This window comes from Bos indicus, chromosome 9 (assembly GCF_029378745.1).
Source record: "Bos indicus isolate NIAB-ARS_2022 breed Sahiwal x Tharparkar chromosome 9, NIAB-ARS_B.indTharparkar_mat_pri_1.0, whole genome shotgun sequence".
In the NCBI taxonomy this organism is placed as follows: domain Eukaryota; kingdom Metazoa; phylum Chordata; class Mammalia; order Artiodactyla; family Bovidae; genus Bos; species Bos indicus.
In genome coordinates, this window is record NC_091768.1 from 30,115,222 (window position 1) to 30,128,252 (window position 13,031).

Consider the following 13,031-nt stretch of genomic DNA (forward strand, 5'->3'; position numbering starts at 1 on the left):
CAGGCTCGAAGTTGTGGTGCATGGTCTTAGTTGCTCCACAGCATTTGGAAGCCTCCGGGACCGGTGATTGAACCCGTGTCTCCTGCATTGGGAGAAGGATTCCTATCCACTGTGCCACTAGGGAAGTCCTAGATTGTTTTCTTTTTCTCATGTATAGTTAAGAAAAAAGAGACTTATTTATAATGATAGAGCTTGTAGGTAAAGTAGTGAGGACTCCAATCCAAGTTTTCTGATTTCAAATTTAGTATTTTATTTACTTTAACATCTGAGCCACCAGGGAAGCCCATTTTATTCATTATCTTTATTTAAATCTTTATACCTTGTTGCTTTTAATTTTTGCCTTTTTAAGTATAGAAATTTCAGTAGTACACATCTCATATTCCTCATTTGTAAAATAAAGGGTAGACTAGATTATTTTTATATTTCCATCTAGCTCTAAAATTCTACCTGTAGGGTTTTGGAGGATCTTAGTTTAATGTTAGTATGGGTGCTTGAGAGTTTGCACTTAATAAATGGATAAATTTATTACAAGTTTTTAAAAAATAGATAGATAGACCCAGAGAGCTAAAATGGACCTTAGAAATTATCCATTTCAAAATTTTACTAATTTCAGGAATCCTTTTCCTAACATCTCTGATAGTGGTTTCTCTATTTGAAAGGATCCACTGATATTTTAATTCCTATTTGGTTCTCAGTTGTAGTGATGGATGCCTATAGATACAAATTATAGGCAGGTGAGAAGGGAAGGAAAAAATAGAGGAAGGGAGAATAGAGAAAGAGAAATTTTAAAAAGGAGTGAAAGTGTCCTGTAATATAGGCTGGGTTTTGGTAGTTGTATATTAGCAGTTGACTTTGTTGCTAATTACTGGAGTCTGCCTTTGGAACATCTTGCCTTGAGTTCTATTAATTTTACTGCCTTGGTTCATGTAACCAGATGCAAAAACTTGGGAAATAACATATTTTAGATTTCCTATTAATTATTTTCCCGTTGTGTGAATTCTGTTGTGTCATTTGGTGTTTCAGAAAAACTGACTTTTGTCTTTAGGATTATATTCTTAGAGGGACTTTACAGAAAAAAATAATAAGTTTAATTTAGTTGAATGTTTTAATTTGTGCTAATAGTCTTTCTCTTACAAAGCTTGCTTTGAATTTAAAGGTATAAAGAGATGATTCATTCTCTGAAGAACATCATGAAGATAGTGGTGGAATCTATGATTAACAAGTTTGAAGAAGATGAAATACGAAGTCAAGAGAGGCAGAAAAAAATCCAAAAGGAGAAAAGCAGTAGTTATTGCACAGACAATTGCTCTGATAGTGATTCGTCCTTCAATCAGGTGTGTTGTTTAATTCTGCCTTTATGTCTTGAAATGGTGTTTAATAATCATTAGCTTCAATTCAGTCTTTATTAGCCAGATTTTTTTTCTACTTTCTAGTTTTAAGATTCAGAAGAATAAGCAATAACATAATCTGATATTAAACATTTAGTTCATGAAATAATATCTTCTAGAATTATATGTACAGCAAATTATATCTGAACAATTGTTAATGAGATTAGGAAATAAACTGGTAGATTTTGGATAAAAAAAAAATGAAGCAATCTGCTTAGTCTTTAGTTAAACAAAAGATCTTATTCTCAGTTAATCCTTATTAATCAAATATTAACTACACTGTAGATGAGACATGGAGATAAAATATTTCCTTTATCTTCTGGAGATGAAAGTTGCTATGAATTGTTAGTTTTAAAAGATAAGCTTTTTTTTAATTTTCAAAGATTTGAAGCTTTATATTTTATCCTTCCCATTTATTGGAATCCTTGTCATTTAGCTACAACAGAGCTAAGAGTCCAGTGTCTAGATTAGTCCTAACAGAAAACAAAGGAAACTAGTTGGAGTAGAGCCCATGAATGCACCATAAATTTCCATACAGAAACTTTCAGGCCATTTGGAGTCTGTTTGACCTTCATATGAATCCCACCTGATATTTTTAGTGAAACATTTTCACCTAATTAGTTCTAACATAGGGACATAACTGTAACATAGATCCTAAATGCATACCAAAAAGGAATATGGAAAGTTTGGGTGAGACATGAAATATATATGTATATTAATCGACTACACTTTTGAAGGGAAAATGGCTTTGGAATTAGTCAAGGCAGAATGTAAAAGTTATCACTGCATTATTTACCAGGAGATAACTGTGCTGAGTTTTAATTTTTATAAGTCCAGTTAATTATCTGATGTGATGGAGGAAGTGACAAAGGTTGTGAATTTTCTTCATGTTGTGGCTATAAATCATCCCTTGTTGATGTACTCTTTGGAAGAAGAGTAGGCTATAGAGATTTTAGTTCAGTTTAATGTAATCAGATGGCTTATTCAATAGGTTTACTGAAATGCTACTTTTCAAGGACATTCTGGAAAGGAAAGGCACAGAAACACCTAACTTTAGAACTCTGAGGACTCATAAGATTATACTTTCTTAGTTATCCAGTTCAGTTCAGTCGCTCAGTCTTGTCCAACTCTGTGACCCCATGAACCGCAGCACACCCAGGGCTTCCTGTCCATCACCAACTCCTGGAGTTCACCCAAACTCATGTCCATTGAGTAGGTGATGCCATCCAATCATCTCACCCTCTGTCATCCCCTTCTCCTCCTGCCCTCAATCTTTCCCAGCATCAGGGTCTTTTCAAATGAGTCAGTTCTTTGCATCAGGGGGCAAAGGTATTGGAGTTTCAGCTTCAACATCAGTGCTTCCAATGAACACCCACGACTGATCTCCTTTAGGATGGACTGGTTGGATCTCCTTGCAGTCCAAGGGACTCGCAAGAGTCTTCTCCAACACCACAGTTCAAAAGCATCAATTCTTCAGTGCTCAGCTTTCTTTATAGTCCAACTCTCACATCCATGCATGACCACTGGAAAAACCATAGCCTTGGCTAGATGGACCTTTGTTGACAAAGTAATGTCTCTGCTTTTTAATATGCTGTCTAGGTTGGTCATAACGTTCCTTCCAAGGAGTAAGCATCTTTTAATTTCATGGCTGCAACCACCATCTGCAGTGATTTTGGACCCCCCAAAAATAGTCAGCCTCTGTTTCCACTGTTTGCCCATCTATTTGCCATGAAGTGATGGGACCGGATGCCATGATCTTAGTTTTCTGAATGTTGAGCTTTAAGCCAACTTTTTCACTCTCCTCTTTTACTTTCATCAAGAGGCTCTTTAGTTCTTCTTCACTTTCTGCCAGAAGGGTGGTGTCATCTGCATATCTGAGGTTATTGATATTTCTCCCGGCAATCTTGATTCCAGCTTGTGCTTCTTCCAGCCCAGTGTTTCTCATGATGTACTCTGCATGAAAGTTATATAAACAGGGTGACAATATACAGCCTTGATGTACTCCTTTTCTTATTTGGAACCAGTCTGTTGTTCCATGTCCACTTCGAACTGTTGCTTCCTGACTGCATACAGGTTTCTCAAGATGCAGGTCAGGTGGTCTTGTATTCCCATCTCTTGCAGAATTTTCCACAGTTTGTGGTGATCCACAGAGTCAAAGGCTTTGGCATAGTCAATAAAGCAGAAATAGATGTTTTTCTGGAACTCTCTTGCTTTTTCCATGATCCAGTGGATGTTGGCTATTTGATCTCTGGTTCCTCTGCCTTTTCTAAAACCAGCTTGAACATCTGGCAGTTCCCAGTTCACATACTGCTGAAGCCTGGCTTGGAGAGTTTTATGTATTACTTTACTAGAGTGTGAGGTAAGTGCAATTGTGTGGTAGTTTGAGCATTTTGGCATTGCCTTTTTTTGGGATTGCAGTGAAAACTGACCTTTTCCAGTCCTGTGGCCACTTCTGAGTTTTCCAAATTTGCTGACATATTGAGTGCAGCACTTTCACAGCATCATCTTTCAGGATTTGAAATAGCTCAACTGGAATTCCATCACCTTTGCTAGCTTTGTTGGTAGTGATTTTTCCTAAGGCCCACTTGACTTCTCATTCCAGGATGTCTGGCTCTAGGTGAGTGATCACACCATCGTGATTATCTTGGTCATGAAGATTTTTTTGTACAGTTCTTCTGTGTATTCTTGCCACCTCTTCTTAATATCTTGTGCTTCTGTTAGGTCCATACCATTTCTGTCCTTAATTGTGTCCATCTTTGCATGAAATGTTCCTTTGGTATCTCTAATTTTCTTTTTTATTATTATTATATTTTAAATATAAATTTGTTTATTTTAATTGGAGGCTAATTACTTTACAATATTGTTTTGGTTTTGCCATACATCAACATGAATCCGCCACGAGTGTACACGTGCTCCCCATCCCAAAACCCCCTCTCTCCTCCCTCCCCATACCATCCCTTTGGGTCATCCCAGTGCACCAGCCCGAAGGATCCTATATCCTGCATCGAACCTGAACTGGCGACTCATTTCATATATGATATTATACATGTTTCAGTGCCATTCTCCCAAATCATCCCACCCTCTCCTTCTCGCACAGAGTCCAAAAGTCTGTTCTATACATCTGTGTCTCTCTTGCTGTCTCGCGTACAGGGTTATCGTTACCATCTTTCTAAATTCCATATATATGTGTTAGTATACTGTATTGGTGTTTTTCTTTCTGGCTTACTTCACTCTGTATAATAGGCTCCAGTTTCATCTACCTCATTAGACCTGATTCAATTATGTATTCTTTTTAATGGCTGAGTAATACTCTATTGTGTATATGTACCACAGCTTTCTTATCCATTCATCTGCTGATGGACATCTAGGTTGCTTCCATGTCCTGGCTATTATAAACAGGGCTGCGATGAACTCTCTAATTTTCTTGAAGAGATCTCTAGTCTTTACCATTCTATTGTTTTCCTCTATTTCTTTGCATTGATCTTTGCATTCTTAGTTATTAGATAAACCATATGTCTACACTGAAATTGTTTTCCAGGTTGGGCAGTGGTAAAGAATCCACCTGCAATGCAGGAGACGCATGAGTCCGTTTCGATCCCTGGGTTGGGAAGATCTCTTGAGGGAGGAAATGGCAATCCACTCCAGGATTCTTGCCTTGAAACTTGCATGGATAGAGGAGCCTGGTGGGCTATGGTCTATGGGGTCACAGAGTCAGTCGTGACTGAGCACATATACACTGAAATTAAACCAGAAGAGAGAAAAGTGGAGCATGTTCTTTTGTTGTAAGAAGTACAAATATTTAGATCTAAATAGGATTGATTAACTGGCAGTTAAGCGTGTTAATCTCAAATGCCAAGTTATTTCCCATCATAGAATCATAGATTTTTGAAGAAATTCAAAGCTTTGGTAGAAATGGAATCATACTTTCAGAAGATATTTTTGTTTTTTGTTTTGATTCTTGAGAAGGGTCTTGCTTTAAGTATATGGCTTCCTTTGGAATGTCCACAGAGTATATCTGCATGTTAAAGTGCCTGCCTTATGAATATGACTTTGTTTTAGAAGGGACTAATTGAATTGAATTTGAACTGGGCCCACCACCACCAAGGCATGGGATCCTTGGACCTTTGGGGAAAAAAATCACATAAATGCCAGAACTGTCCTGAAAGGTCTGTTAGTGTGGCTGAGATGTTTGGGTATGTTTTTTTTTAGTGAAAAAAAGATTCTTTTGCTTTAACTGACCAAAGAGAGGCTGAATTAATATGCTCAGAAGTGAAAGAGTCTCTGAAGATATATCAATCATTCATTCCATTAAATATTGATGTTATTATTGATGCCTTCAAAATTGATGTTACTTGCACTGGGCTTTAAAAAAACTGAATTATTCTGTGAATAATATTTAGTCAACAATTTTGATGCTGCTGTTTTGATATTAGTAGAACATTTGTATTTTATGAATAGAGTAGGCTTTATTTCCTTGTTATTTTAAATATTGAATCCTGATTGTATATTGATCCATTATTAAAAAACTTTGAACATGACTTCCTTGGAGACTATTTGTGTACGTTTGAGCATATTAAAGAATAAAGTTGGCTGATTTTTACTATAGTTGTGAGTAGAGAATTCTCAAAGGATTGATACTGTGATTAAACATGGAAGAGTCTGCAAAATAATGCTGAAAAGATAAATGTACACTTTGTATGGAGAAGGTGAGTTTAGTATAACAGTCCACTGCTGTTCTTTTGTAATGTGAACCTATATAAGGCATTTCTTTGCTTTCATGGCTACCTCTCCTTGAAGCCCATCCTTTGGTCTCTATGGCAGGCAGAATAATAGCCCTTTCAAAAACATCCATGTCTTAATTCCCAGAATTTGTAACCTGTTACCTTACATAGCCCAAGGGACTTGTAAATATGATTAAATTAAGATGGGGAGATTATTCTGGATTATTCAGGTAAGCCAAATGTAATCACAGGCGTCCATATGAGAGAGACTCAGGAAGGTCAGAGGCAGAGAAAGTGCTGGGCAGGCTGAAGTAGATGTCCGAGTGGTTGTTGGCTTTGAAGAGGGAAGGTGGCCCATGATCCCAGGATGCAGGCAGTCCCTAGAAGCTAGAAAAGGCAAGGAAATATATTCTCCCCAGAAGGCAGAAGGAACAGAGCTCTGTGGATGTATTCTGGACTCTAGAACTGTAAATTGGTGTTGAGAACTTCCCTGGTGGTCCAGTAGTTAAGAATCCGCCTGCCAAGGCAGGGGACACGGGTTCAGTCACTGGTCCAGGAAGATTCTACATACAGTAGGGCAGCTAAACTCTTGTGCTACAGCTGCTGAAGCTCACTAGCTCTAGGGTCTGTGCTCTGCAGCAAGAAAAGCCATTGCACCCCACCGAAACTAGAGTAAGCCCACGTGTAGGAGTGAAGACCCAGCATAGTCAAAATATAAATAAATAAAAATCTGTGGCTATAGAAGGGGAAAAATGGGTCACTGGGAACAACTAACAGTTAAAAAAATAAATAAATTGATGTTTTTTTATGTCATGAAGTTTATGGTAACTTGTTACAGTAGCAATGCTGAAACTAGTATCTTCCCATTGTTACTTGTTCACCTAAAGGCCAGGTTTGTTGTTTCTGCTTTTTACTTCCTGGAAAAGAAGCTATTCCTTGGACTTTGTGTTTGAACTGCCTCCTGGAAACAATTTCAACTCCATCTTGTTACTAGGTTTTGAATCTTTCAATAAGACTTTTCTTAAGTAGCTCTTTTCTTTTATTGGATGTGATGCCTTTGCCCTGAGTATGTGCTATGCTTTGCAACCCTGTGGACTGTAGCCTGCCAGGCTCCTCTGTCCATGGGATTTTCCAGGCAAAAACACGGGAGTGGGTTGCCATTTCCAGGATCCTTTCAGGGAATCTTCCTGACCTAAGGATCGAACCCGCATCTCTTATGTCTCCTGCATTGGCAGGCAGGTTCTTTACGGCTGAGCTACTGGGGAAGCCCTTGTGCTATGCACTGGATCACTCTAATTTGTGTTTTTCCCTAACTTCTCAAATCTTAGAGTATCTTGAGTTCAACCCCATTTTTGGCCTCTGTTAAAATCTCAGATATGCAGATGACACCACCCTTATGGCAGAAAGTGAAGAGGAACTCAAAAGCCTCTTGATGAAAGTGAAAGAGGAGAGTGAAAAAGTTTGCTTAAAGTTCAACATTCAGAAAACTAAGATCATGGCATCTGGTCCCATCAGTTCATGGCATCTGGTCCCATCAGTTCATGGGAAATAGATGGGGAAACAGTGGAAACAGTGTCAGACTTTATATTTTTGGGCTCCAAAATCACTGCAGATGGTGACTGCAGCCATGAAATTAAAAGACGCTTACTCCTTGAAAGAAAAGTTATGAGCAACCTAGATAGCATATTCAAAAGCAGAGACATTACTTTGCCAACAAAGGTCCATCTAGTCAAGGCTATGGTTTTTCCTGTGGTCATGTATGGATGTGAGAGTTGGACTGTGAAGAAAGCTGAGCGCCGAAGAATTGATGCTTTTGAACTGTGGTGTTGGAGAAGACTCTTGAGAGTCCCTTGGACTGCAAGGAGATCCAACCAGTCCATTCTGAAGGAGATCAGCTCTGGGATTTCTTTGGAAGGAATGATGCTAAAGCTGAAACTCCAGTACTTTGGCCACCTCATGCGAAGAGTTGACTCATTGGAAAAGACTGATGCTGGGAGGGATTGGGGGCAGGAGGAGAAGGGGACGACAGAGGATGAGATGGCTGGATGGCATCACTGACTCGATGGATGTGAGTCTGGGTGAACTCAGGGAGTTGGTGATGGACAGGGAGGCCTGGCGTGCTGCGATTCATGGGGTCACAAAGAGTCGGACACGATTGAGCAACTGAACTGAACTGAACTGAAAATCTTTAGAGTTTTACAGTGCTCTTTTTGGTGAGGAACTTTGCTTTTGAGGATGTCATAGAACTGCCGAAGAATCATAGGATTCTCTTGTTCAGTAGCATTGGCTAGAGCAATAGGATAACCGCAGCCCAAACTGTTGTTCAGAAGTTCCTCCATCTCTTTTAGTAGTAGTGTAGTCGCTCAGTCGTTTCCGATTCTTTGCGACCCGGTGAACTATAGCCCACCAGGCTCCTGTGTCCATGGGATTCTCTAGGCAAGAATACTTGAGTGGATTGCCATTTCCTTCTCCAGGGGATCTTCCCAACCCAGGGATTGAACCTGGGTCTCCCGCATCACAGGCAGATGCTTTACCCTCTGAGCCACCATTGATCAGACTTTTATTATTATTTTTTGCCTTATAAACAGAAAAAGATAAAAACCTAAAATCCTAAAAATGTAGAAAAAGAAAGTCATCTGAGACTAGAAAAAAAGAACATACTAGTATCAATAGTGCATCTGCCTAGAGTTAAGCTTGAGACAGGTGGATTGGGAGGAGAATTGGTTAGGTGCAGGTGTGAGCTTCCTTGCTTGCTTGTTTAATAGTAATGTCTTGGGACAATTTGATACCAGAAAAGCTAATTTCTTTAATTAACAGTGCTAATACCTTCATGAATATGTGTTCCTTTATACTTTTAAATATTAATAGGTTTTTGTTTTTATTTCTCAATGGTAGCACTTTTCACATAAGTATCTAGGAAATTAAGAACTTTATCATTTGAAAATATTTTAAAAATTTGTTTTTGTTTTGAATTAATAACTTTTTCTGTATTTAAGACTTAATGAACAGTGCATAGTTTTAAGAAGTTTTAGATGCACTACAGTTTTGAAAAGCTATTTTACATGAAGCTAATTCCTTCTGAATCTTGAAAACAAGTCAGACTCTGGCTCTGCCATTTATGAACTGTGGGCTTTGGCTTCTTACTCTCTTTCTGTGTTCAATTTTCTTAACTGTTATAGAAGAGACAGTAATAACATTTACCTTATAAGATTGCTTTGCAGGTTTAACATACATAAAGCATTCTACACACATTAAAGATCCTCATATTAAGCTCTTATGTAAGTGTTTGCTGTTATTGTCCTCATCCCTGGTTGGTGCTTTTTTTTTTTCTTTTCCTTTTGTGAGAATACAGAAGAAGTCATTGTGCAGTTAGACATTTTAAGCCTGAGGAATAACTAGGTTTCAGTTCAGTTCAGTTCAATTCAGTTGCTCAGTCGTGTCCGACTCTTTGTGACCCCATGAATCGCCACACGCCAGGCCTCCCTGTCCATCACCAACTCCTGGAATTTACCCAAATTCATGTCCATCGAGTCCATGATGCCATCCAGCCATCTCATCCTCTGTCGTCCCCTTCTCCTCCTGCCCCCAATCCCTCCCAGCATCAGAGTCTTTTCCAATGAGTCAACTCTTTGCAGGAGGTGGCCAAAGTACTGGAGTTTCAGCTTCAGCATCAGTCCTTCCAATGAACTAGGTTTAATATTTATATATTTTATTTCCCATAGCCATTTATTTCAACAACAGAACAGTTGTCTTTCTTTCACTAGTTGTATTTCAATGGTTTATATAGTTTACAAACCAAAGATTTAAAAAGAGGTTTCTAGGGTAATTAATTTTAATGGTGGTATGAATTTTGAACTTAGTACAGTTATTGACTAATGTCAATAATCTTCAGTTTGTGTTGAATAAAGTGAGTACATCTCTGTAAAACAACAAAAGTTACAGAATGCATCTTGTGTTCACTATCTCTAGGTATACCTTGTTTGACAGAAATGTATACCAATCTTACTGTGGCATTTAAAGACCTTTAATTAGTATCTGCATGATCATGCTGCTGCTGCTGCTGCTAAGTTGCTTCAGTCATGTCCAACTCTATGCGACCCCATAGACAGCAGCCCACAAGGCTCCCCCGTCCCTGGGATTCTCCAGGCAAGAACACTGGAGTGGGTTGCCATTTCCTTCTCCAATGCATGAAAGGGAAAAGTGAAAGTGAAGTCGCTCAGTCATGTCCGACTCTTAGCGACCCCATGGACTGCAGCCTACCAGGCTCCTCTGTCCATGGGATTTTCCAGGCAAGAGTACTGGAGTGAGGTGCCATTGCCTTCTGCATGATCATGCAGTAGGACCAAAATTCATCTTAGATTATCAACCTATTCTACTTCTTGCCCTTTTCCCTGTAGAGTTTGCTCAGAAATTGTTTGCTTGGATTACAATTTCATTCACATAAATATGTTTAAAAAATATTTTTCCTTTTGGAGTTATCTACCTATATTGATATCACCAACAGATCTATTTTGTGTTGCTTTAGCAATGAAGTTAGCAGATCCGCTCCCTCAGGAATTTATCTTTTTATTTATTTCTTGACTGTGCTGTATGGTATGTGGGATGTTAGTTTTTGGACCAGGAATCAAATCCTTGGTCCCTGCATTGGAAGCATGGAGTCTTAGCCACCGGACCACTCTTTTCTGGTGGGGGAGAGGAGCAGGAATTTTTAATATAACTCTTTCAGCTGTTCTAAATACTTCTAGCAAATCTGTATTCAATGGAACACATTACCTGCATGCTCTAGTTAAATCAGTTATTGCAGTTAGTTGCAATGGAAATTTGCCCATCTACTGATACACAACACCCCTAGAGGAAATGTTAAATACAGAAAACCTTTAAGGTAGGTATTCCCGCTTTCCACACTTTTAGACTTACTCTGATCTCTAGTGTAATAAGTTATTTCATTGCTTATGTAACGTTTTAGGAATAATTTATACTGTGTTTAAGATGACAAAGGAATCTTGTATAGTAATGCATGTGTGCTCAATTGTGTCCGACTTGTTGCAACCCCACGGATTGTAGCCCAGCAGGCCCCTCTCTGTGGGATTTCCACAGTGGGTTGCCATTTCCTACTTCAGGGAATCTTCCCAACCCAGGGATCGAACCTGAGTCTCTTGCATCTCCTGCATTGGCAGGTGGATTCTTTACCACTGTACCGCCTGGGAACCCAATATCTTATATAGGTTAGTAAGTATATTAATGAGGCTACTCCATAATGATGGCAGCTTTTATTTTTAAGTGGTTATTTTAGGTATTATTTAAATTGCTTTGGCAAGAGAAAGTTTTTTTCCTTTTCCAAAACAGCTTATGGTCTACTATAAACTTTTTCTAGATGAAAGTTTTTACTTCAGAAATTCTTCACTTAAGAGGAGGCATTAAGAAAGGTTACAGAGAAGTACAGAAAAGAAAAGGAACAAAAAAGTTCAGTCAGCATTATAGTTATGGTTTGGGTACCTTTAGTACCTTCATATTTATGTTGTTTTATCTTTGTTTCATAGATCTGAGATTCCTGGGTGTAAAATACTTTTTACTTTTACATGTCTTTTGAGTGTTACAATGTTCTGCATGTTGCAATTGCTCAGCAAATGATAACCTTCATATATAGGAAGGTACACTGTCCTAGTGCAACATTAAGTTCTCACTTAAATGCCTTGGGATACAAAAAAAAATCTAAGCTTGCTGCCAAACCAAACTAGTTCACTCCCTTCTCTTGTTCAGAATGCATTTTGTGCTTGGAATTATATTAAAATCATTTATAATAATACCTCTAAAAGTCTACTAAATGAGTGAAGGAATGAATGTCCTGTTAATTGTGTTACAGAGTTACAAATTTTGTCAAGGAAAATTACAATTGATTTTAGACCAGTTGGATCCTGGGCAACCTAAAGAGGTAAGTTTAAAGGACAGCTGTTAAGTTCACTCAGATATACTTATTATATATTATAATCAATAGCAGCTGGATTATTTCTCTTCAAGATAATCCTTTAATATCATGACAGTTCTAGGGTTACATCCCTGCTAGACCTTCTAGTCTTGAAATGAAGAGTCACAGAATAAGAGATGTTCTCTTTAGAAAATTATCACAGTTTATAAGAGGAAATTTTTATTTCTAGTTTCAGTTTTCAAGGAGATGAAGTTATGAGCAGTTTCCACCCAAACTGTTCCTTCACTGTCGCTTTGTATGTGATAATTTAGTGATTTCTTTGAAGGAAAAAAACTTCATTTAATGCTCTTTCTACTTTGGAAAGTATGAGCAACTTTGACACATATATTTGTTTACTTGAAAAGATTTTTTAAAAGCAGCTTTACTGAATGTATTTCTTTATATTGTAATAACTATATAAATTAATTTTTATGAAGTTTTCTTTCATTTGACAGTGTCTGTTTCTCTTGACATAGAAAATTATAGGGTTTTTGAAGTACCTGACATCTCGTACATCTTACCATTTGGTCTCAATTTTGAAATACGTTGTTTTTCTTCAACTTTTTATTTTAAACCAAATGAATAGCTATGATTTACTCTCACTGATCTTTTTTTTTTTCTCTCAGCATTTCACATTTTGATTTATTTTCTAGATTTTTAGTAAATGTTTCAACAGATCAGCAATCGGACCTGACTTTATATGATAACAATATTATTGTTTTTAAGTGGATTGTTTGGAAATCTGTACATGATCAGAAACTTTTGTTCTGAACAAGTAGTAAATTGTTAATGGAGTTTTGTCCTAAAAATTAACTGAAAAGGAGAAATTTACTATGTTTTTAAATTTTCTCTCTAGTCCTGCTTAACCTTATCCCAAATAAAATTGTATTTAGAAGTCTTTCATATGAATATATAGACATTTAAAAACACATGTGTATTGTGTTTTTCACCTAAAAC

At 37.7% G+C, this 13,031-nt stretch overlaps 1 protein-coding gene across 5 annotated transcripts in view; it reads left to right on the forward strand.

Annotated features, from left to right (window-relative positions):
- The window catches only part of TBC1D32 (TBC1 domain family member 32), a 206,220-nt gene that overhangs the window by 13,801 nt on the left and 179,388 nt on the right, over positions 1-13,031 (forward strand). For all 5 annotated transcript variants that reach the window (XM_070795892.1, XM_070795889.1, XM_070795891.1 and 2 more), the window contains 2 exons: positions 1,157-1,334; positions 11,973-12,041. In XM_070795892.1, the coding sequence (XP_070651993.1) occupies positions 1,157-1,334; positions 11,973-12,041 (247 nt within the window). The remainder of the gene's footprint in view (positions 1-1,156; positions 1,335-11,972; positions 12,042-13,031) is intronic.